This window comes from Onychostruthus taczanowskii, unplaced genomic scaffold (assembly GCF_017590055.1).
Source record: "Onychostruthus taczanowskii isolate IOZ18803 unplaced genomic scaffold, ASM1759005v1 scaffold26, whole genome shotgun sequence".
Classification (NCBI taxonomy): Eukaryota; Metazoa; Chordata; class Aves; order Passeriformes; family Passeridae; genus Onychostruthus; species Onychostruthus taczanowskii.
Window position 1 is genome coordinate 7318342 of NW_024499906.1, and position 25883 is coordinate 7344224.

The window sequence follows — 25883 nt, forward strand, 5'->3', positions numbered from 1 at the left end:
TGTAGCTGCAAGGGTCTACTGCTTTGTTTCCTCAAACCCTTCCTCATCTAAAGGGAGAAGAGCTGGGAGACTGTTTTCCCTTGGTCATCTCCCAGTCAAAGCAGCAAGACTTTCAGACTAAACTTCACCCATTTTCTCTTCATGAGTAAAATGCTTTTTGATTCTCTGAAGTCATTTAGCACATTTTCTTCTTTTCAAGCATTAGCTAAACAGATTTTGGGAGAAACATGTCCCAACTTGAACTTCTAGTAATTGTTCAGATAACAATAATGTTTTTAGTTGTGCTGAACATACTTTTATTCTGCTTTTAATTTTTACTTTGAGATATTTGCCTCATAGCTAATACTATAAACATCCTTTCTGTTAGCTTCATTCAAACAGGACGACATTGTGGGACATGAAAAAGAAAGAAAACAATGACTAACCAATGAACAAGTTGAGAAGGAAGAAAAAACTTGGGAGTAGATTTTCAAAGGTACTTAGACACCAGAAAAGCAATCTAAAAACAGAGGTGCCCAAATCACATCAGAAATTTTTGAAACAAATTCAAGATATTGATTTTTTTGTTTTAATGCCTTTGGATTTTTATCCAAAGCTCATTTTTGTAAGATAATTTAATCCAAATCTTATCTTGGATAATAATAATAGTAATAATAACAACAGTAACAAAAATATTGCTCCAATATCTTAAATAAACAGAATCTAATAATTACTCAGTTATTTTATTAGCCATGAAAACATACAAACCAGCATTTTAGTTTGAAAGACAGGTTCACACACTAAAAAAAATTCAAATAACTAACTCACCACTTTCCCATATAAAAATGAGAATATGAGTATGTCAAGATACCTTATTATATATTTGCTTATCCATAACCTTGTGTTTAATGACAACATATTCTATTTAGCACAGTGGTGATCTTTTAAGATAAGAATGCTGATCCATAAAAGCTATAGATATAATCCTGAAAAAATTATTTGATTAATTTATCTTCATTTTGACTTTAGAGTTTCTTTCCTTTCTCACTGTCTGGTTAAACAAGAAATGACAGCAGCTCAACAAAATTGTGTGTACAGGAGATACTAATCATACAGACAAGGAAAGGATGGTAATTTTCTTAACAATGTGTTTAAATGTGCAACGTTACATAACTGTATGTATTTAACAACTTTAATAAGGTTTATGAACACATCTTTGAGGCAGAAAGAATTGATCCCTAACTTAAGTGTTAGCCACAGAGCAATTAATGGTACATGATTTCAGAAATCAAACCAAGAATGAGAAAGGACTTAAATTTTTGTCATAATTATTGTATCATCTGTCATTCTCTATCTTCTCGATGGGAAATCCTGTCTGGCATCCTTAACATTAACTGTTAGTGACAAGCAGATTTATGTTTAAGAGCAAATGTAGAAATCTTTCAGAAATCTTCACTAAATCTTTTGGACAAGCATGTATTTATGACTTTAATGGTACTGATAAGAAATTGCATTCATTATCCAAATACTTTCTTTTCCCATAATATCCACCCCCACTGCCTCCTCCCCAAAAAAACCAAAGTTGTAATACTTACTTGACTGTACAACAGCTTGAGTCTGTGCAGAAGTGCCTGATGCTATGTTAGTCAATGCCCATGCAGCTTCAAATTGTAATGAAGGACTGTAATGAAAAAATTTTATACTAGTAAACTGAAACATGATCTGAAGACTATTTTATGGTTCATTTCAATATTGCTAGCCATATCCACATTAAATACTCTACATTTAGGCAGTACCAGTGGGCTAAAATTTAAAAAAAACTCCAACATCTAAGCCTGGACTTTCCAGGGGAAAAGCTGTAAGAAAAAAAGAAAGCTTGCATTCTGTGACGCTCTGTAAACCATCCATCACTCTGAATTAATATTAGTAACAAAAAACCTACCCAAACAACCAATTAAACTTGATTCTTCCAACATTACATTCCAGATCAAGTGCAAGCTGGTATACTTGGATACAGACATTTTTCTGTACCATCACTGACAGGTGAAAGATCTAGAATCAGTATGAAAAGACAGCATCACACCTGTCTTATTAAATACAGATACAATTAGTTACAAATGTCATGAAAGCTGGGACAACATCTCTTCCAAGATGTCTGTCAACTGTTGCCTATACCAACAGCAGTTCAGTAAAACAGTTTGTATGAAAACTGCTGTTTAAGCAAATACTAAAAGTTATGAGTTCTACAAGCTACATGAGTATACAGCCCAAGGTCATTAGCACAACTCTAAGTGTCTGAATTTAGGAAGAACAGAGAATATTTACTGTTAGGTGACTGTTTCATTTCCGTAGGTTTTGTGTCTTTATCAGTCATGTTTTATACATAGTTATAAGTACCTGCTTCTTTTAAACTTTTTTTTTTATTAATTTCCAAAGCAGTTTGAGGTTTTAAGGGGGATGAGATTGCAAAAGAATTAAACAGGAGGGAAAAACAAATCACACCTGTCAGCAGTTACCTATAAACCCTTAAATTTTAGGATCAAGTGTATTCAAACTCTTTTAGGTTAGTCCCTTTTTTCTTTCTCTCATGCTAAGCTTTCAAGTACAAAATGAACAACAGCTTTAATGATTTGTTATGCAAAGTCTTTTCAGAGTTTAACTCTGCTAAATATTATATAGCAATCACGATTCAAAGGACTGCTTAAAAAAACGTTGAGTTCAATTTTGAAAGACTTATTAAACATTTACAAGGGTAAATCATACAAAAACTAGCAGAAGACTCATATTAAAAAGAATTTTCAAAGCACTGAACCATCTCCTTCTACAGCAGACAAGCGTTCATGACCCATTTTAAAATTCTTTCCTGATTTGAATGTTATTGTCAGCTGCCTTCTAAGCAACTGTTTTGTTAAACAAGCTAGGAAAAAACCCTACTTATAGTTAGTAGTTTTGCAGCCATCAAAATATACCAAAAATACCACAACATATTTTTGAAGTTCCTAGCTCTCATAGCTGCAGAAATAACACTGAAAATGGAAATACTATATACATTCATGTCTGCCTGAGATCAAAGACAGGCTAAAATATTTACCTCAATTGTGTTAATCACTACCTGTCCGAATCAGGGGCTCAAGCTTTGTTGAACATGGCATGTTTTGTTTCTTACATGTCATTAAATGCCTGCAGCTATATGCTCCGTGCTCTCTATGTTCTTTACTGAAGTTCTTTGTTTTCCAATAAAGACTAAGAGAGCATGTTCTACCATCACATAAGAGAGCAGCAGAGAGCCAGAAGGAAACACACCTTGCAGTGAGAAGAAACTAGAAACTTCAGCTAATAATCTTAATGGGAAAGACAAATGTATTCTGGAAAAAACCCCTGTTCACAACCAGGTGTGCTCTCTGCCTTCACACAAATACACACAACTCTGTGGCAGGTTTCTTAAAAAAAGCTGGTAAAAGGCTGAAATATTCAAAACCAATGAGAAATGTAGTAAGGTTTTCTCCATTAGCTGGACGTGCTCAAAAATGCTCTAAAAAATTAAATGACATTTCAGCAGCAGAATAAATTTTCCTGGAGAACCTGTGATTTATCATCATGGAATGTGATCCACTGTGTCAGATTACATGGTGCTGGAATCCTCAGTTTTGTTTCAAATAATGATTGTTTTAAAAATGCAAATTTCCAGTAACAGTGAAGATTTTTAAGAATACTTACTTATCATCCCTTTCTAGGCATTTCACCAGAATTGGTAAAATTCCAGATTTTATTAAGTCATCAATAGGTGGATTTCTGTCACTGGATAGGAGTTTCCTGTGAAATTGAAAATAAAAGTAAGTAACTTTTATAACAAAAAATGTGTATAAATTATGTTTCTGTATCTTTATCTTTACCTTGCAGCTTGGACAGCACTCAGTTGGATCACTGGGTTGTCACTTGTGGCGTTCTGAAAAAAATAATTAAAAACACAGTGAAAATTAAAAGTGCATAGAACACACCCTTCTAGTTAAAAAAAATTAAAAGTTAAATGTAACATACCTGCAGTATAGCTTCTAGTGTTACATTTTGCTTGAAAAGAAAAAAATAGTTTTAGTAATTTTGCTGATAAATTATAACCTTCTTAAACATTTAATACAAGAAAACTTATTTTAACAGTGTATCAGTTCATAAATTTACTTTCAAATAACTGCAAGATAACAGAATATATTGTTTAGAGACATCACCAAAGTTTTAAAAAGAATTCCAGAATCAAGGAACTCACTGCTTTGAAGTCAGCATCAACATCAGAATCTTCTAAGCTTTCTTCTTGAGGAACATTTCTTTTTTTCAAAAGATGTTCATCTCTTTTGTTCTGTTAAGAAATGACAAACAGTAAAGCCACTTTTAATGCTTATTAGTACAGGATGATGCACAATGGACCCTTTCAACATTTAAATATAGATAAGGTTGCCTTTTTTAAAAGCATTTGTAACTGCAAATAGAATTTGCAGTATTTTAGCTGTAATAATCTGGCAGCTTGCTAATCAGTCAGATCTACAACAATCCATGACATTTGAATTAATTAAAACTCACACACTGGGGATCAGTTTTCTAACAGGCATTCACAATACTCATAGCTCTGCATGATATTAACATTTAGCCACACGTAACAGAAATTTGTTTTCAGTGTAAGATTATTTTTCAGTTAAACCAGTTTTGAAGCTCCCTGGTCACATCTATTTGCATTTTCTGTGTAAAGTAGCATGCTCCATGCACACTGGCACTTGCAGTATTTCCCACTCATGCTGTTAGCCTAATTTCTGACAAAAAACAAGACACCCTTCAGTCTTAGTTCCTTTAAGGAATTACAAAAGAACAAAATTATCTTTTCAGTGGTAAAGTACCCATTTAACATTTCATTTTAACATTCCTAATTTAATGAATTTGAAGACATAAAGACAGTAATTTAAAAAGGAAGAAAACAAATCATCAATTGCATGTTTTTACAAATTTAAAATGTATTAAAAGTATTATACCAAAACTATGAAATGGTCTCTTCTAAATTTTAGACTTCATATTTTGTTTGGTACGTCTAGAGGTACAAAGACAGAAGGGGCAATAGAAGATGATGACACAGTATACATATCTGAACACCTTCTTATGTTTGGTTTTGGGTTTTTTATAAGTTAATTAAGATTTAATTCTTTAATGATGCAAAATGTTGAAAAAGAGTAAGAGCTAGCTCTAACATCTAGAAGAAATCTAGTATAGTAGCAAGGAAAGGCAGGCTTTTCAGTCTCCAATTATCTGATAACCACAATACTCATTAAAGAGATTTTGTTACACCACACCTGGTCTGTAATATCTAAAAAAGCCTCTAAACAGAATGATGAGTTGAAGGGTCCCAATACTTTATTTTATGCTATAAAAAACAGCAATTCCAGGCCCAAAATTTCTGGGACTTGTTTACTTTTCAGACACCTTAGAAATAACTTACAACAAGTTTGAAATCCTCCCAACCAGTATATATGTATTTTTTTTCAGATAAAACAAAGCTAGAACTACAAACAAGCAGGAGAATAACCTTTAATGCAGAAAACAACATCCCACAGACTTAGCATAGTTTAATTTTAGTCAAGTTGTAAGTACAGAAACTAGATCCTCCAAGAGTGCACAAGACCACCTAGCCATGCAGTAACAGCTGCATACATGGAGCACATCAATACACACAAACACCACAGGCAGTTTGTTGGCAAGTGGATCTGGAGAGAAGGAAGATGGAAAGGAGCAGGCAGCTGAACACCAAGAAAGCAGTGTTATGCAGACAAACTGCATCAGGCAGGAACACATTAACTGATGGTTTCACCGGAAAGACCTGTAATGTGTTTACCTGAATTTCCCACACCAGTCACTGAGCTGAACAAAAACCTCTGATGTTCCAGTAAGGCTTCTATAGCTGCACACATAACTATCCAAAATCCTTTGGCACCATCAGCATACCTCCGAGAATGCCTCCTACTATTAACCTTAACCAAAACAAGTACGAGTACATATTCTATGGCCAAGATATTACACCCCCATAAGAGAGAGAAAGAAACTCCACAGGATGTAACTGACCCCAGAATAATGCTACAATTTTTGTGAGTGCAGGCAATGTCTTCAGGCTATCAGTCATATGGTGTGATAGCTTCCAGAAAAAAAATACCTCAGGTAAGGAAAGAAAGGAGCTACAATGTTCCTGTAGCTACTCACTGTTTGCAGGTGGCTGAATTGAAAAACAACTGTCACAACCAATATAGAAGAGTTTCCACAGCAGCCTGAGGCAGAGAGTCTGCTAGTGCTTTAGAAGCACTAAAAGTTTATATTCTGTTTAGCATTTCTTATAAAGTCAAAGAGTTCACAAAAACTTTCAGTCCTAAACAGTGTATCTAAGGCTATTCGAAATAGTGCTGTCCATCTGCAAAAGTGTCCAATCCCTGGACAGCTAAACTGCTCTCTCCAGTAATTTGACAGGCCAATCACTCTGCTACAAAAGGTAAAAGAAGATGATTTGCAGCCTGCCATGGCTTTAAAATGCTTGTATTTTGACATATATTGTAGCAAACTCAAAAAGATTTTGCCTAAATCAAAGCACCAGCCTCTTCTGCAGGCTCCTGCAGTGAAAATGAAGACCAGTGAACAGAGCTGGATATAGCTGTCCTGTTCAAAGCCTGGAGAGAGAGCCCTTTCAAAGGTGGAAGCATCAGAGTAGAATGTCTGATGAAGGGTAAAACCTTGTCACAAACAAAATACAGCAGGTCTCCTTCTAAAGGGAAGATCCTCAACACTGAACCATGTGTACTATGTACAGTAAGTATGGAAGCTCATAAACAGCTGCTGACTGCTGCTTGTAAGTATTGCCAACATTCTGGTAGAGATCCCACTACAGCAGCCTACCAAGATTTCTATACAAACAAAAGGCATTGGTAAACATGCCAAATGAATAGATAACAGTAATGATACCAGGAGTGCACTTTCTTGTCCAGTTTTTAAGACATATGCCCATCATTTGCTTCATTGACATTGGGATGGTCAAGCTACTGAACAGTAAGTAAGTCCTGAAGACCCTGGTACTTCTTTTGTTTATCTTCTTAGAAGATGGCCATAGGATTAAAAAATACATAGACTAATGCAAGTAAGTTTCAAATGTTCAAAAACACCATCTAACAGAAGACTCCTTGTAGGTAAAGGGAACATCCTAAAAGCTCTGTGCTACACTGCACTTAGTACTAGGGGACATGGCCAATGAGATGCTCCAACAGAACTGTGAAAGATGTCAAATACTAGTTTCTACATACTTTTCAGCACTGGACACACAGGAAAGCTCTGTGAAGAGTGCCAACTGTTGTGAGGTTCCAAGATTAAAAGGGAAAAGAAATTAAAAAGAAAATCTCTGCCTGCAGGTAACAAATACCATTACAAAATGTTCCTTCAGATCAGGGGAAAGTTTAGTAGGAGCTTAGTAGCCAGCAGAAGTTCTTGAGGCACAGAAGTTAACATAATTAACTTCAAGAACATTTCAACATTAGAAACTGGAGTTCTTAATGCTAGCCAGTATTAGACATGCTCACAGATGACAACAAGCAGCTCTTGCCCCTCCAATTACATTCAAGGAAAGACAGTTCAAGCCAGTGATGGAGGTAGATTCAGGTTTTCTGAACAGCCCTTTTAAGCTAGCACTGACCCCAAGTCAGACTCCAAGATTCTTCTTCAGATAAAGATTTAGCTACAGATACGCAGTTAGAAGACGTAGACAACTTTCCTACATTTGAGTTCTGCTAATTCACCTTTGTGACAACAGAGAGCAACCATAATGTTCCTGTTTGGTTAGTGCTCATCTGTCTCAGAAGAGGAGAAATGAACTAAAAATAAGTAGATAGCAGTGTATGGCCTAAGCATGGATTGCAAAGATTGAGACCTCTTAAGTCAGGAAACAGCAAGATCTCACCCAAATGGATTCAAGCAAATCTCCAAAGAATTTCTTCATAGCCCTTTTCAACTAAGGCTCTGAAAGAATCCATTAGGAATGTAATTTTCCTCTTAGGGTATTTTTTTTTTAAATGAATCAGTTGAGGCAGGGTAAACGCAAATTCTTTTCCAAGAATTTGTGCTACTAACAGTTGATAGGGAAGCCTCCAGAAGAACATACTAATAGTGCTTCAGTGTCCCTGTCATTGTAGTCATTCTTCAAACTGGTAGACTTGTATTATGTACTAAAATGTTGTTTACAGTGAACAAAAAACTATACATACACACTGAACTGGAAAAGACACTTAACTGATTTAAGTTTTACTAAGTATTTTCTTTTTCTTTTGGATTTTCAGACTTGCTGATAATCAGAAAAAGATTTTTTCCACCCTAGCACTCCCAGCAACATAAAAAACAGATTCCTTTCTTCAAACAGTCTTCTACTTCATTTAGGAGCTATCATGGACATAAGCAATCTTATTTAAGAAATATCAGAGTAGAAACAACAACAGTATGCCAGGGCAAGAAGTAAAAAAAAAAACCATATGCCCCTGACTCTGTAATCCACCACTTATTTAGCAAATAATTGCATTGCCTTGCGCCAAACTTAATTGGCAATTAGAGCTTTCATGTGCTCATGTCTATGAGCTCTCAGGGGCAGCCGAGTTTGCCAAGAAAGCCAAAAATAAACCTTGTGAGAGATCATGGAAGTTCTTAGGATTCCAGTTAGCGGGACAGTATCCTGTGTTTCTGCTGAAGTTAGGAGTGCTAAGGCTTCCTTTGAAGGGTGACATCCAACTCAATGACCGTATCATTAACCTGGCTAAGGACTACCTTTCTTTAGGCACAAAAGTGGCCCAAGCCAAACTTCATCTTCAAAGAAAGCCAAGCACCCAAAACCAGAGGATGTCAGAGCAATAGAGTTACAGGATTCATTCAGATATAGAACCTTAAACTGAATTCTAACCATTGCTCATCCACCATGCCCCCTATATTGAGACTAACAGACTAACCCAATTAATTCCAGGATCCCTGTTACTAACAGAGCAGTCTTCAGGTATCTGGGATGCTGAAACCAAGTGATAAACGCTCTGAATCAGACTTCACCAAGACATTGCACCAAAGAGATTTATATTCTGAATTCTGATGCAGTCCCCATCACCTGACACTTAGAGTGTCAAAACTGACACTGTTATCTGTCAGGAAAGGGAGATGGCTATTGTTCAAGCTCTCAGACCTGCTGCTGTACAAACAATATAATCAGAGACCAAGATTATCTTTCCAGAAATGTAGTAGATCCATTCTCAGAATGTATAGAACACAAAGCCAATATGGAATCAGGAGAAGGGCACCTGACCATGAGGAGTGTCATCTGACTGGCTCGTGATGCCGACCCAGGCCTCAACGTGGAATCTGCCAGACTACCGCTACCTTTTCATGTCAGATAGCTTTGTTAATCTTTGTCAATTAAATTCCTAAACAAATAATAAGTGATTGAGAAATTAAAAATAGGGGAAAAATAGTTTCTTCCTGAATAAGAGCTATGGTGTGAAGATAGTGAATAGAGATAATATATTCTTGAAACACAGAATGTGTTTCAAATGCACCTTGATGTCTGTAATTTCAAGAGAATAAACACTTCACACTGATGCATGCAGAAATTGTTTACTACTGTTCAAAGCCGTGATTTTTTATTTATTCCATCTTACTAAAGAGAGATGTGTGCAATTTCATCAGATCCATTCATTTAATATTTATATCCACATTGATTCAAAAGATAAACCCATGACTGTGTAGTGCTTCAACGTACAGATCAAGAATACACTCCATTTGTCTCTTCTTCGAAGCCAGGTGTACGTGCAGCATCTGGGTAGCTGGGATGAAGAGAAGACATCCCTTTCCTTTGAAGAGGCACCAGTGGATTACTAAGGTCACGCCAAAAATTTCCTGAATTTGGCACACTCATGCTAGAGCAGCAGTGTTAACTGTAAAGACTGAAACAATGATATTACAATTTAGCCTTTCCGCTGCTGGAACTTGATAAAATATATCCCTTAACATTTCAGTCTCAATTCTGTACCACAAACAATGGTACAGAATCTCATCTGCCACAGAGTTCCCACTGCAAACTAGTTGCCCACCAGCACCAGCTGAGTTGACACATACTGAACTTATTATTAAAGCAGATTTCTTCTGGTCTCTGCAGTGAAGATGTTTAACCAACACTCAAGAACACCAATTCCTGCATTTAAGAGTGCTGCAGCTGCTGTTCACTCTTGATTTACAGTCTGACCTAGATCCAGTGCTCAGGCTTCTCCTCTAAATGCGTAATTGATCTTTGCATGTGCAGTTTTCAGTGAGAAGTCACTGGCAGCTCATAGGCTTCCTCCTCATTTTCACTCACATATTACTGGCACATGCTGGATTCCTTCCACACAGGATAATATCTTGCCTTAAGTGTCTGACTTGCTCCCCACCACGCTTCTATAATAAACTGGCCTTGAAATTGTGACCTGTTACAAAAACAAGTTATAAGAATTAATTTAAAATTAAAATTCTCACTTTGCACTGCAAAGTTCTCTCCAAAGATTGCACTGGAATGCTCACTTGTTCCATCTCTATTTAACAAGATGTATAAGGATATGCTGCATTAGTCAAGCCATCTTTTACTGGTTTGCTTTGCTTGCAGGAACTTGCTACCTAAGTTCTATGTATGACTCTTCCCAGTTCAGATTTTCACAGTTACACAGCAAGTTTTACACCAGTTCTGAACAAAGAGGGCCTCCAACATGCCAGCATAAACTTCCATTGCTGATAATTTTCCAGTCATCTGGGTCAAATTAGATTTCTTTGACTAATTATTACAGTCTCAGCATGAATCTTAGAAATATAGTTTATACTGTAATGAGATAGAGAAGTTTTTCTGTAAGACCTGAAAAAACAAAGTCCCTTCTTCCAAGAGAAACAGAAGGATCCCAGGAAAATACTAGCCCAAGATTTTTTTGGTTGCTCCTACACAATCAGGTGACAAGCGCAGACAAAATTTCTCAAAAACAAGTCAAGCTAATTTCTATCAACATAGTTTCTATTTACAAACTCCTCACTTTGATTTTAGCAAGGATTTTGTCTTATCAGTTTGCAAATAATGAAAACAAGAAGATGGAATTTGGTAGGTGTGCGCTCTGAAACAAGCATTCAACTGGCAAACTGGAGATAAGCATCAAATAGGAGACCAAAAGGAGCTTGGGCTATACTGAGAATATTCAAACCAAACACTTATCATGTCATTAATGAAAATAATAGAAAATACAGGTTACACCAAGCTGGAGAAGCCAGAAAACATACCAGGGAACAGAATGGGAAAGCCTGGAAAAAGCAGATGCAATTCAGAAGACAGAAGTCAAATGTAAAAAAAAAAAAAAAAAAAACCCAAAAAAAAAACCAAAAAACCCAAACAAACAAACAAAAAACCAAAAAACAAAAAACCATTTATTCAACTATGCAAACAAACAAGTACATTTGCTTTGTGGTAGTCTAAGTGTAAAAAGCATACACAGTCTGTGTGCCTGTCAACAACATACTTAGTATAAAGAGGAATACTGTATTGGGAACTGTTTTTCCCTATTCCATTTAAAAATCAGCTGCAGACTGCATAATTTCAGATTTCCACACTTCCAGAAAAATACAGGTAATTTGGATCTGAGAAGCAGCAACAAGTCAAATCTAGGAAAGAGAATGTTCAAGAAAAAGGTGAAGAACTGAAGGTGTCTCAATGGGATAAAGGCAAAGGGGCAGTATGAAGTCCTCAAATACACTGAAGGTACCCAAAAGCAAATAAGTTTACCCTTTGTCTTTGAGGTGCCGAGAAAGGCAGTTGGAAGGGTTATGAAAGGAGAAAGATGAGGGTGTAACAAATGCTCTAATTATGCAGAGTAGTAAACTAGATCAGCTCTCATACTCATGATCTTCCCAGCCATACTGACATTTACCCAATACAGCCAAAATCTGACCTGCAAGTTAACTCCCTTTACAGTACGTAAGCAATAATTTTCAGAAAACAAGACAAATGAACAACCTCACTCTCTAGGTGCTAAAACTCTCCCTTTTCCCATTCAGCAATTTTAAACATTTGAACAGCTGAGAGCTCCACTGGAATAACTGGTACAGAAACTGAATATGGATTATTTCCAAGTGATACACTGGAGTAACGCAGTACTGTTCTGCTGTACTGAGCTTCAGAAATTGGAGAAGAAAAATATATTGGAATCCACAGTTATAATTTAACGAATTTACACCTTTTCTATGTATATTTAGGGCTGTAAAGCAAAGCTTATGGAAAAATATGTAGTTAAGACACCAGAGCACTTTTAGCAAAGTAACACAGTTGATAAACAGAAGCACTCACCTTCCGCAATTCAATTGTAACTTCATTTCTGTGTCTTCTCATAGTCTGTTAAAAAAAAAAAAAAAGGTCAGCCAAGAAAGTAGTATTCTGTTTTGGAATCAGCTGTTTCTAGGTAAAAAAGGTGCAGTTATTCATCAAAAGATATGGAAAACTGTGCATAATTTATAACTCAGTCTTTTCTAGGAGAATGCACATGTTTTTTCTGATGTTTTGCTTCAGTTGGGTTTTTTTTGTTTGGTTGGTTTGTTCTCTTTTTTTTTTAATCATACACCTTACAGATAGCTTTGTCATAAACCACAGGAAGTATCCCATAGATACATAATATCAACCTCCCCTTGGAGTTTCACTAGAAAGATTCTCCAGGTGTTTTCACTGAAATAACTCTCCAGGTGTTTATATGTGCAGACCATAGGCAGCAGTAAATCCAGGTTAGACAACCTCATATTCCCATATAATCACATTCACAACCTAAACACAATCTATACCAGTTCCCCGGCCAAAATCAATCATGACTGACAGAAGATGACTCAGCTCAATGCAACAAGACCCATCAGGCTTGCAGAAAAAGGAAACAAAGTAGTACAGTAGTACTGAATCTCCTAAGGATCTGTAGCCTAAACACTGTAAAGGAAACCAGCCCATAAACATCTCAGCTCCTTAATGATATTGGGCTCTCAGAACGCATTCCTGACAATGCTGCTGCACCTCTCAGATAAGAGAGACCAGAAGATTAAAAAAGAATTTTAGCCTACTGAAGACAATCTCCTTAGGTTCATTCAACTATCAGTGGAAAAGACATGTACCATGAGAATGCAATTCAAAGCAGAACAGGACTGGATGACTGCTGGCAATCCAGCAAGATCACCCACACTAACTAAAATTAGCCTTTTAAAATACTTTCTATGTCCTATCCTTGCTACTGACCTTCACTGCCACTATCACGTTCCTTTTGAGTTAGTGCAAATAACTCCCTGAGCAAAAAAGTCACCAGTGAAGACTAGCAATATACAGTAAACATCAGTGCTTCCCATCAGCCATCTAAGAAAACACCAAACATGGTAAAGATGAAACACATATAGAAAAAACGAGCGGATCTCACACCATGAATATGTACATGACAAAACTACAATAGCTTCACTGTTCTCAGCCTGTTTGCACAGCAGTGCCATGGGCAGGGGTGCCACTCACTAGACCAGGTTGCTCAGAGCCCCATCCAGCCTGCCCTTGAACACTGCCAGGGATGAGGCATTGGCAACTTCTCTGGACAACCTGTGCCTCACCACTCCCTCAGTAAAGAATTTCTTCTTGACATCTAATCTAAACCTACCCTCTTTCAGTTTAAAAACATTGTCCCTTGTCCTCTCACTATCTGCCCATATAAACACCCTCTCTCCCTCCTTTTTGTCAGCCCCCTTAAGGTACTGGAAGGCTGCAATGAGATCTCCCTGAAGCTGTCTCATCTCCATTATGAAATTCATTACAAGTAGGCTTGTCTTCCTGCCCACTGCTTGATTAACCAGCTCACTCATGTAAACATGGACAAAATTCTCCTTTTAGATCTACAGGGTTGAACTCTACTACTTTAAACAAAACAAGTCCTTGTTACAGTAAGAGGACACCAGCACTACAGCATCCACCAGAACTGCATGTTCTTTCCCCCTCTCATCATTTTGGTAAACCATTTGATACTTGTGACCATCTGAACCTGCTGCAAGAGCTCAGTGTGACAGGGACCGGATAGTCGGGGAATGGGAGGGCATTGCACAGGTTCATTTGTCTGAACAAACGAAGAACCCAAGAAGTCATCACATGCAACTAGCAAGACCAGACATTCAAATTTCTTGTTTTATTAGAACTTTATACGTGAATCATCTTAATAATTGTGCCAAATTTAAGGACACCATATAGCCTGAGGTTTTTCAACACTTCTTCCCCATGACAGCTGCCTTCCAGTATTAAAGGGACTTTTTACCAGAGCATGGAGTGATAGGGTAAGGGGGAATGGCTTTCAGCTCAAAGAGGGCAGGTTTAGACTAGACATTTACAGAAATTCTTTACTGTGAGGTGCTAAGGCAGTGGCACGGGCTTCCCAGAAAAGTTGTGAATGTTCCAACCCTGAAATTGTTCAAGACCAAGTCGGATGAGGTTCTGAACAACCTGAACTTCTGGAAGGTATCCTTGCTCATGGCAGGAGGTTGGAACTGGATCTCCAAGGCCCCTTTCCATTCATGTCATTCTATGGTTCTGTAACTCTGCATTTCAATAAAAATGTAACTAAACAATGCTGTTAAGTCTCCTTTTCTTGATTATTCTGTGTTCTAGACACCAAAACTCTTTACTGAACTTTTCAATAGCAATACCATCCCACCTTCCTCTAAAATCCCACCTTTTATTCCTACTTTAATTTTGAGATGTACCCCGTCATAATCAGTCGACTCGAGTGTCCACTAGAATTTTCCTCTCCAAAATCCAATATTGTACATGCCAAATTTGAAGTCTCAGTGATTTAACTGATGCAAGGCACAATTTACTTTTAGATTTGCTCCCTACCTACAATTTACTCATTTATCTATGCAAGAATACTCTAGAACACTTATACTGAACAGAAAAACTAGACTAAATCTGAAGTTCTTTAGAAGACAATGATAACATTTATCACCTACTGCTCTTCTGGAAGCAGGGCAGATTTAAGGAACACTATGCTCAACAGTTCAGCTGCTTGCTATTTCTGGTTTAGAAAGAACCCAAATACAGAGAGTCCCAGGCAAGACAATACCACTCATTTCATCAATTTACTCTAAAACCTTCTCTAACAACACTTCGACTAAAGACAGTTACTCAGAGTCAGCCATCCATGAAGTCTCTACTGGGAAGACTCCAATCTTCTTTCTAAGGGCATACAATTCACTCAGATTTTCCATTAGGGTTTCATCTTTGTGTCATGCTTCCATTACTTTAGCCTGTCTGATCCTACCCTATTACAAACCTGTCTCAATATTTTTTTACTCTTCCTTGTTTTTTATCAAGCTGATCTTATGGTTTTTACATTTAATGTACAAAAATCTCCCATATTTTCCTCATTTAGAGAGTGACCACTCTTTAGAAAGATTCATAACAAAGGTTATTACCTCTGCAGACATTTTTGCATTTTTGTCCAGTGCCACAGATTTTCTGAGCTCTAATACCCTTTAGGCAATCTCCATATTGCCTGGGTTTTATCCTTTTAGCTGTTCTTTTGTATTTCATTTTAAACTTACTATGAGTGTTTTCTCTTTAAAGCAGCTCTGGTACATTTTCTTTTTACCTTCCTCCTTTAAAAGGCAGTACAGGTTGATAACTGGGATATCAGTTTTAACTCCATGGAGCCAATGACTGTTACAAAACAGTTTAGTGCCCCCTACCAAACCAAGGACTCCCAGTTTAGTGCTCCCAGGGCTCTCCTGCTGGCACAGCATCTTTAAAAAAAAAAAAAAAATCAGTTTATCAGGGTCATCAGGATCACCCAGAATCAGTGATGCAATGTTGGGGCTAGAGGCTTCCTACAAACACATGGGACTGAAATTCCCAAAGAGCCTGTGGTGCATTCTGGCAGCTAAACTTGGTTGCCATGGCTGGATCATGACCAGTGCTCCTTGCTTGAAGTCTGCTGACACTATTTCTAACACACTTTGTGTTCCCAACACATGAGATGACCACTGCATATCCATGTGTTTAAAGACCATGGATTCCACTTAATTCATACTTGTCAATTGTGGCAAGTACAGACTGTACATGAAAAACACATAAATTCACTTCACATTGGCTTGATTACCTAATTTTATTTATGCTTCTTACTGAGGATTTCTGCAGACTGTCACCCAGCTTGATTTTCTCCTCTTTACAATTGGAGCTGATACACCAGGGACAGACTGCTCTATGGTAAGACTCTGAATGTCCACAGTTTAAGTCATCCTTGAAAGACCTAAAATGTGTATCAACTTCATCCAATTACAAGAAATGCAGGTACACATATAGCACCATATTCTGCATACTCTTGCTGGACTTTTGGAAGCTTTATTTTAAAACTTGCAGACCAAAAGGCACAATTTCCAGTCCTGTCTGGTGGGGTGAGGTGGGGAGAGTGGGACAGGATAGGACTGGAAGATTGACAAAGCCCAGATTTTACTCCCCAAAAAACAGACCTAAATGATTCAGATAATTTTTGTCCTGATTTGCCATTTCTTGAAAGTATTTAAAGCTTGTGTTTCAGATGAACCATTTTAGAAATACAGCAGGTCATCAGCACCTTCCTACAGCCTCAGAAGAGACACATATATTATAATGCAATAGCGCATAAAATTAGTCTTAAGTACCACTGCTACCCTCCCTTCAAGGAATCATCACCACTGTAAGCAGAATAACACGCTTTTACACAATCTGCAAGACCCAGCATGTAGGTGACTGATAGGTATTTACAAGGGATTTACAATCTAGTAGAAAGACTAAACATTTTCCCCAGCTAACACAGGTCAGATAAGACAGAGAAAAGAGATGTAATTATTCTGTGCCTTAACCCAGGATTCATTCCCAGGCTCCAGGCTGGGAGGACATCTGCTGAAGTCTATAGATACCACACCAGTTGAAGCCTAGCAGGAGGTTACCAATGGATCTAATAGAGGGTTTGACATCCACAGCTTCTGACTACAATCACATCTCAACATAACGTGCTCAAACAACTAACTTCATGGAACACTGAAACAGCACATCTCACACTAACCCCCAAGCCAAGGCTGAACTGTTTCACTGGATAAAAAATAACAGTCTCCAAGAGAGAGGGAGGGAAAACACGGCACAGGCAAAATCCTACGAATCACAAAACAATGACAGCTGCAGCAACTGAACGATGAGGACACTCCTAAACACAAGGTATTAATGCACCAAGTGCAAACAGTAAAAATGAGTAACTGCCAGCCAGCATTAAGAAATAAGAACACAACACTTACCAAGCTGTGCTACAACATTACACCTCAATTGTTATACATGACTCAAGGCAGACTTAAGTTCATAAAGCTTTTGTAACATGAGATTTCTTCTCCCCAGTTCACCATATGTAAGGAGCAATTATTTACCAGTATGTTTGAAAAGGCTGACATGACCACAGTAATGCACCAAGTACTGGAAGTCTTGTAACAAGTCAAAAGTAGATGTTGAGCAGTATTTCTAATTTCAAGTTTCCCAGCATTTTGTTATTTTATAAAATAAAGCATAAAAAAAACCCAGAAGATCTGCTAGATGTTGTTGGATAAATCAGTGTTTCACTTCTACCCTGAATTTCTGAATATTCTTCCAAAGTCAGACACAAACAGTTACCTATGAAGAATCACTCCTTATCACCTTCCACTTGAAGGAAAAATAATTCCTAGTTCCCTCAATTAATTCCTAGTTCCCTCCAATCAGAAATTTTTTTCTTCCCTCAAATTAGTAATTTCATATGCCAAAGAAGAAAATCACTGCACACATTAAAGATTGCTGTGTTAAGGGCTGCAAGGGAACTTTGTTTCACTGTGATACAAACACAAAAAGGCTAAGCTGACAAAAGACAAAGATTTAAGAGACACTAGACCTTGGGGGAAAAAAAAAGAGGAAAAGAATGCTACAGTCCCTGTAACACTGCCTTTGACGCACTCAATGGGCAGAAGGAACACAGAATACAGCTGTACTCATCAGATCAGTGTTTCAGATCTCTCAACAAGGGTGGCATCTCTCTCAACAAGATGACAAGAAACTCAAAAGTTCAGTTTCAGCCACCTGAGGTGAAGGGAAATGTCTTATTTTTCAGTTGATACTTGTTTTATGACTGAACACAAAACTGCATCAAACTCTTGATATCAAAAAGCAACGGCCTCTGAAATTCTGAATTATCAGCATAAGCTGTACCACCAGCAATTCAAATAATTATTTTTCAGTGACCAAATATTTGGAAACCTTTCATTGAACCACACACACTGCACAAGTACCATTCATTAAACTGCTTATGAGGGTGCACAGGATGTATGTGCTCATTGTGTGTTAAAGAGCCAATACCACTCCTATCACACTGCCACTTGGTGCATTACCATGATCCATGCAGACCTTTCTGGAAAAAAAAGGATTACTTTGAAGTGTTGAATAACATTGAGATTCTATGGAGGTAAGTCTAACAAGCTTTTCAAGCCTTTATTTAACATAAAAAACATTTAACTGCATAATGCTTTAAACTACTTGAAAAGGCAACCTATATAGCTTCTGCAGACTAAAAAAAAATAATAAAATTCAAGGAACTTGTACATGAGAACAAGATTACATTTTTCAAAATCCTCTGTAGCAAATACATGAAGTGGTGTACTGGGACAGGGGGTTAGGGTGGGTACAAAAACCCAAACCCTACTATAGTTACACAAGGCTGCAGGAAAAAAAGTATCAAGCTAATCCAAAAGGATAAAAATCACACCTTAGACAAAGCAGTCAGAATAGTCATGTGTTTATGAAAGAATGTTTTATAACAATATTAATACTTTAAGCAAGCTCAATCTCATTCACAATTAAACATCAGAACTAGTCTTAGGGTTTCTGTTACTTTTAAGTTTCTACTTCATATCTAAAAATCAATCTTAATTTACTATAAACACTTTGAAGTTCCTTAAGTATATCACTTTTGGAGTCACAGAATTCTGGACACTTGGTAAGATTACTTAATCCCCAGTTACAGTACAAATCAGCAAACCAAAACTATTTAAATGTGTGAGTGATACAAAATGAAATGTAATGACCTGACCTTCTGACTAGTTGTATGCTGGGATACAGGATCCTTAAACAAAATTAAAAATTAAGTTTCATGTACAGGGTGCTTAATAATGTAGATTTGCTGCACAGAAAAAATAATCAGATGCTGCAACAGTAAGTGGTATGAATTTCAATAATTTTAACTACTTTTAGCTATATCAATCGTGTCAGAAGGAAGATTAAAGCATAACCAGAATCTAAGAACTAAAGATCTATCTACCATTGTAACAACAACATAGGCAGCTCAGTGTGGTGCTCATCCTGAGTACCCACCTCATTAAATGGGATACCTCAGCAGTGTCAACTTTTAATCAACACATTTAGACCACTTCCATTACAACTTGAGCAAGCAAGTCCACAAACCATGAGAAATTAAGAGGGAGGAAAAGGATGTTTTTCTGCAGGCAGCACGGCAATACTGCCAGCTGCCCCACATCCAGCTAGCTGCCTACCCCCACTCTCATGCAAGCCAGCCAGCAACATCAGCCTCGAGCTAGCCCATGGCAGTGGGAAAGCCAGCAGCATCTTGACAAGACTGATGCCTTAAGTTTTAGCTTTCATATTTTTCATATTCTGTACTGCATTAGTACATAACTCTGAACTTCATATAAAGTGTTAGCAAGTTCTCTTCACAATTTAGTCAGACAAAACAATTCTTTTCCAGCATGAGAAGCAAGGACAACAATTGCAGCTTCGGGCCCAAGAAGTGCAAACAACAGCAAAGCGAGGAGCGCAGTCTGGGAGGATGGGACTTCATAACCTGAAGCTGTAATTGGACAATCAACCCCAATGTGTAAATGGACCAAAACTTATAAAAGTGTGAAAACTCATGACCAGGTGTCTATCTTGGGTAGAGGCACAGCCGGGCTCTTGCACTCACGAGGTGTACCCTTTGAAGGCCTTCTAATAAATACCTACTTTATTCCTTTAACACAGTCTAGCCTCTCAAGGCATCAAGATGAACACCACAGCCCAGTGTCAGCTCTGGCTATCCTGTGGATACACAAGTTACGTTTCCAAGAACTTTAGTAAAGGCGTGCATTTAATTCCTTTAAAAATTCAGCTCTTAAGTGGAGAGAACAAATTCACTGACCAATTCTAATTTCTCTGAATCTACAAACATCATTAAATTCTTTATTTCTGCTTCTGTCTCTCAACATTATGGAAACAGGTCTCATAAAATGAGAAGTTCTATGCTTAGAGGAAAGAGCTACCCTGAACACAGAGCTGGGTTAGTAAAGCAGCTTGATTAAACATACAGAGAGCCCAACCAGCTTAGCATTTGCAAGTCAATTCTAGACTACTTCCACCTGCCTAACTGAAAGAAAAATCTGGCCCAGTTCCAACAGCTGGATTGGATTTAACCAATGCCTTGCCTCCTGCATATGAGCATATTCTTGGGTACAATTTTTATATTTCACAACACAGGTGTGGGTGCAAGACAGTAAAAGGTGATGTTTGCATATATTAAGTAAACACTGATCTTCCCTAGAAATTGCTTTACTAGCCATTTTTCCCCCTATTCCTTCTCTGACACCTCTTCAAAAGTATGAAATACTGCTATGCACATGAAAATGCAGAAGTCTCAGGAGCCAGGTTGGTTTGGGGCAGATAAAAACCCCATCAAAATGTTTGTTTGTATACAACTGATGAGATGATTAAGATTGTCAGCTGCCTATCTCTGGTTAACATCAGAAGAGAAATATTCCTAATTTGCATAGGCATATAATTAGTATGTGTAAAGTTGAGGCTTAAACTGATGATATTCTACTTGTTCTGATAACAGCTGGCTTCAGATGAAATCCAAGTCTAAGAACACTGACAAGAGGAGACACTGCTGTTCTACCTGTTCACACTTTCAAAGTGTATATCCCTTACTCCAAGAATTGCAAGTATCTCACAATACAGGAGAGAAGAATTCTGGGACTGCATCATGATGATCTGAATGCAACTACTTAACCACAAATGGAGGAATTAAAAACAATGATGCTCTGTACACCAATCCCACCTAATTCTTTCGGACATGCAAAAAGATTTGACATTCATGCCAAAGTAAACCAAATGTTTAGTCCAACGTAACCCTTCTAGCTAGGTTTATTCCCTTACTCACCAGCATCATGGATTATTACCCATCTTTTCTCCCCTAACCAGTGTATGTTCTAGGCAGATTCTTCTTCTCTTCTTCCCCAAGCCTGATTTTGAAACTCACCTAATTACCAAGTGCACCCATAAAAAGTTCCAAATTGTCTGTCTAAGAAAAAAAAGGGAATTTTTTTTTCCCAGTTGTATAGACTACAAAGTTAGGACAATTTCACTTCTGGCTTTGTTATCATAGCTCCACATTAAATTATGCTGATCCAGTTAAAAATGCAGGCAGGGGGCATGGATTCCACAGTACAAAGCAGCTAACCAAACTTGAAATGTGTCTGTGCCTTGATCTGATACCCCAAGACAGTTTTATTTAATTTGATTACTATTTGACCTAAAAGGTATTCACTCCTCTTTTAGGTAAACATTCCATTATTTTGCAGAAGGTATTAAAACTTAGTTGAGATTCCCTGTGTGCTGCAGGACCACAATATTTTAAATCTTCCTTTTGGATTGTAACATTTAACACAGTACCTAGGTACATTAAGAGCAGAGTGCAGTATTTATACTACCGTACCTTATGCCATGATTTGTCTGGGACCTGTGTTCCTCAGGGTTAATAAAGACCACTAAAAGAAAACTAGTTCTTTTGCAGTTGGAGCTGCCACAGTTTTTGGGGTTTTTTTTTAACCCCCAGTTTGGGGTCCCTGAAATTAAGCCCAGCTGCCTTCTGTTAACTAGTCTGTGGCAAGATAATTCAAGTATCTGAACCTGGCTAGCCTCAGCAAACTGGATGAATGAGAGATCTACTGTAACTCTTTTACTTAGTGGTGGGTAATGACTCACTGAAGTCAGATTCCCATGCCAATATGGAAAGCCACAAACCTCCAATTATTACTGCTCATGATGCTGATCCACCTGAAAGCCCTGTGGAAGCAGACAGAGCTGCCCATCGCACATTATCTGCTTCTGCTGCTCCAAAAGATCTTAGCAGAAAAGCAATTGCTATGTTTATTTCTTACCAGCTCTTTTTAAAGATATTCTTTGAGGTCCTCATATCCTCTCTGCAACTGTTCAACCTCCATACTGAGCTACTATCAGCAGAGAAGAGAGAAGCAAGCACTCCTATTTTCACTCCCATACACCAATTATCCAGTTTACAAGTACAAACCTACCAAACAACCCTCAGGAGACTGGACTCAAAGCAAGTTGGCTGCATTCAACCAAATTGCACCGATACTGGAATACAATGAACATGTTATCTCCCAGTTTGATATAGAATAAAAGAGCTGGAATTCTCTATTCAACATCAAAACTCAAGGAAGGAATACAAAATCTAGTCCATTTCCAGTTACTACTGTTGTGTGAATCAAGGACATTAAGTCCTGTCAAAAGTTTTACAGGACTTCTATTCAGATACAGATCTTAATACTGTTAATCACACCTTTACTGACATCAGACCAAAGACCACATCACACCCATTTGGACTCCACCTGAAGGCAAAATCAAGTTTTCAGGTCATTCAACAGCATCCCAAGACAAACTCACCACCGTGCAACAGGTGGTCTGCACAAACCAACAGCTGGCAGCAAGGATCACAAACTAATTCCAAGTACTACTTTTGACTGGTGGTCCTAAATGGGCAAGGAGCCTTTCCACAGAATGTCACAAAAGGTAGTCGCAATGCAATCACTTGCCATTGTCACATCTCCATTTTCACACAAGGTCTATCTTGAAAAATTTAACTGCAGTGTTTGGTCATTTATGCTGCAGCCCAAAAGAAACTGATGGATACCTGCATCAAGTTTTTCTTCTCCTCTTGAATCTTTTGGAAAGAGAAGGGCATACTGAATTTCACAAAGGTGCCAGCTCTGCCTTATCTGAATACTGTAATACACCAAATAAACACCAAGAAGAGTGGAAACCAAGACAGTCTAATTACAAGTGATTCCTATTCATACTTCTTTTGAAAGTGAAAAGATTAAGGCTTCTTGACACATTAAATAAGTACAAGGATTTGAGATTTGGTACTTTTATGTTAAAGGAATCTGCTTTTGCCAGTACACAAACTTCTAAAAAGGCAATTATTTATTTCACTATATTGCATGAGCAGTATAGTAAATGCTTTAGTTTCCTGGAAAGAGAAGCTTAACCTGTCCTTGAGGGAGAACAAATGAAACATCTACACAACTCCTTGGTCTTGCCTAAGACATGACACCCCTTCTATCCTCTCCTAAAGTTTCTAAGCAAGCATCCCTCCCATCCCTTTGGAGCAGGGAAAGCAGCAGACCTGTCTAGCCAGGTGGAAAAACCTGACTGCCTCCACAAAAGACAAGGAAGCCCCTTCCCCTTCCACAGTCCAGAAGACAAGCCTGAAGAAGAGTCTAGAAGACCAACTCAGGTACAGTTTCATTTTTTTACTAGTAGATGTTGCCAGAAACCAAACATACCATCTAATGCCATTTCACAGACAAAATACCATATTCACTCGTGTACAGGACATCAAAGCAGCAAAGCAAAATTAGGACCTTTCACAGTAACTAGGTGCAAACAACTGCCTAAAATTATGATCTTCAGATCAACATAAAGATTTAAATACTTTCAAATGTAAAGACTTATATGAAATTGTAGATAACCACTTTCAAGAAACTCATTACAAAATTAAGTGTTTGGTCAAAAAGACTTCACAGATTTCTGCAGCAAACATCAGAAGAGCAGAGATTCTTAAGCATGCCAAATATTTATACTAGTTTCCCTTAGAAAAAAAAAAAAACAACAAACAAAACATACAAGGCTAAATACTAGCCAGATACCTTCTTGTGCAATCTGTGTTTGAATAAAGACACTCCCTTTTCAGATACTTAAACAGTCTTCAATTGTAATACCAAAGTACCTGAGATGATCATTCTATGAATCCATGATATATTTATAAACACCTCCCTGTGAAGTGGGAAAAAAGTTTTCTTATTCCATCTATAAAATGGGAAAATAATTGCAATTTGCATACATTCACAGGGTGCCATGAAAAAAAACCCAATAAATCAAGTCCCTAGAGACCTAGGCTATATTCAACCACAGCAGACTTTTTTGGTATAATGGTATATTACATGGCTCAAATGAAACCAGATTTTCTTTGCTGTTTTTTGAAAGATATAATCAAAAGGCAAGAAAAAAAAAAATTAAAGATGTGCTAGCTGCCTAATTAAATCTATGAAGAGATCATTCTGCTCAAAATGCAAGAGAAAACAACAAACCCAGCTGACAACACAGGAAGAAGATGGAGCATTAGGAATTAGAAAATACACTCTAGCAACATCCCACAATCTTACAAACCTTGTCAGCTGCCCTTTTGATTTAATCATTTCAGTATCCTGAATTCTAGATGCTTCTACTCCACTTTTTAATGTGACAGAAACATAGAGTCAGTGTGCTTACATTACTTGAACATTTTGGGTATCATACTGTTCTCCTTGAGGATTCCTTCAGTTTTTTAAAATTCCAATTTATACATCCTTCTATTAAAAAAAAAAAAGATGCTGTCACATTGATTGCACATGTCAGTGCTCCTTTAATGCCTCTTCTTGTCCAGAAGGTTTCTCCTCAGTGCTGTTTGATCAGTGCTATGAACACTACACATTCTTCTTGCACACCTGGCAAACAGTGGTTAACAGGATCCTGATGAATCACTGCAGGGCTCTCATTTCAGGACCCTCTCCTGATGTGGAAAGCCTTCTGTATCTGGCTGAAAGTCAGATTTTTATTGCAGAGAAATGACTACCACTGACTTTGCACCTAACATTACATGTGCATGAAAAGAAGTGAGAGGCCCTGATGCCAAAAAGCTACATGCAAAGAGTATCTGTTGGTTAGGGGTGACTTCAGTTACCCTCAGTAAGACACAACATCTCTCCACAGAATTTCATCAACCTTCAGACTTAAACTGTAGCTAACTAAGAAAAGGCAAGGACTGGCACTCCAAGAACTGCAAACCTGAAATCTGACACTGTACCTGCTCAGGAAGCCCCTACTGCACCTCTGAAAGCCTGGGCACACGGCATGCTAGCACCCTATGTGACCGAGCACCTTCTCCTCATACAGATGAGCTCTATGTTCCACACCAGCAAGTTTGCAGTGAGGCTTGAACACTCAATAAAACACATCTCCATCAAGGCGTACAAGTCTTGAAAGGAAGCTGTTTCTCCAAACGGATTTTGAGAATCACTTACTCTATCACCACCTCCAAAGTCCACCTGTTACTGAATCTGACAATAACAAAGGTTAGAAATGCTCAAGAAGAGGTCCTCAGCTGATGAGACATGACAGAGTATGAGGGAAATGAGTAATTCAGTAACAGGTGTTTGAATGAAGAAGATACAAATTTGTCTCCTGTTCTGCAGACACTAGTACATTATATATTCCTATTTTGTACTTGCTGTACTTTTTAAATACACACAAAATCAAGTTCAAAGCTGACTGCAACGTTTGCTTAGCCTGAGAAAGATAAGTGTTAGGTGAGCCTGAGGAGCCTCCCCAGCAGATTGAATGGTGTTTATCTGTGAAGGGATAACAATCCAACAGTTAAATACCACTAGACAAGATATAGCTTCTCTCCTTCACACTGACC

The 25883-nt window shown here is 37.7% G+C and overlaps 1 protein-coding gene across 1 annotated transcript in view; it reads right to left on the reverse strand.

Annotated features, from left to right (window-relative positions):
* The window catches only part of KPNA3 (karyopherin subunit alpha 3), a 47611-nt gene that overhangs the window by 15251 nt on the left and 6477 nt on the right, over positions 1 to 25883 (reverse strand). Inside the window, exons 2-7 of the mRNA XM_041407275.1 lie at positions 12371 to 12415; positions 4241 to 4330; positions 4018 to 4047; positions 3873 to 3925; positions 3697 to 3792; positions 1575 to 1660 (exon numbers count right to left, since the gene is read on the reverse strand). Coding sequence (XP_041263209.1) covers positions 1575 to 1660; positions 3697 to 3792; positions 3873 to 3925; positions 4018 to 4047; positions 4241 to 4330; positions 12371 to 12415 — 400 coding nt within the window. The remainder of the gene's footprint in view (positions 1 to 1574; positions 1661 to 3696; positions 3793 to 3872; positions 3926 to 4017; positions 4048 to 4240; positions 4331 to 12370; positions 12416 to 25883) is intronic.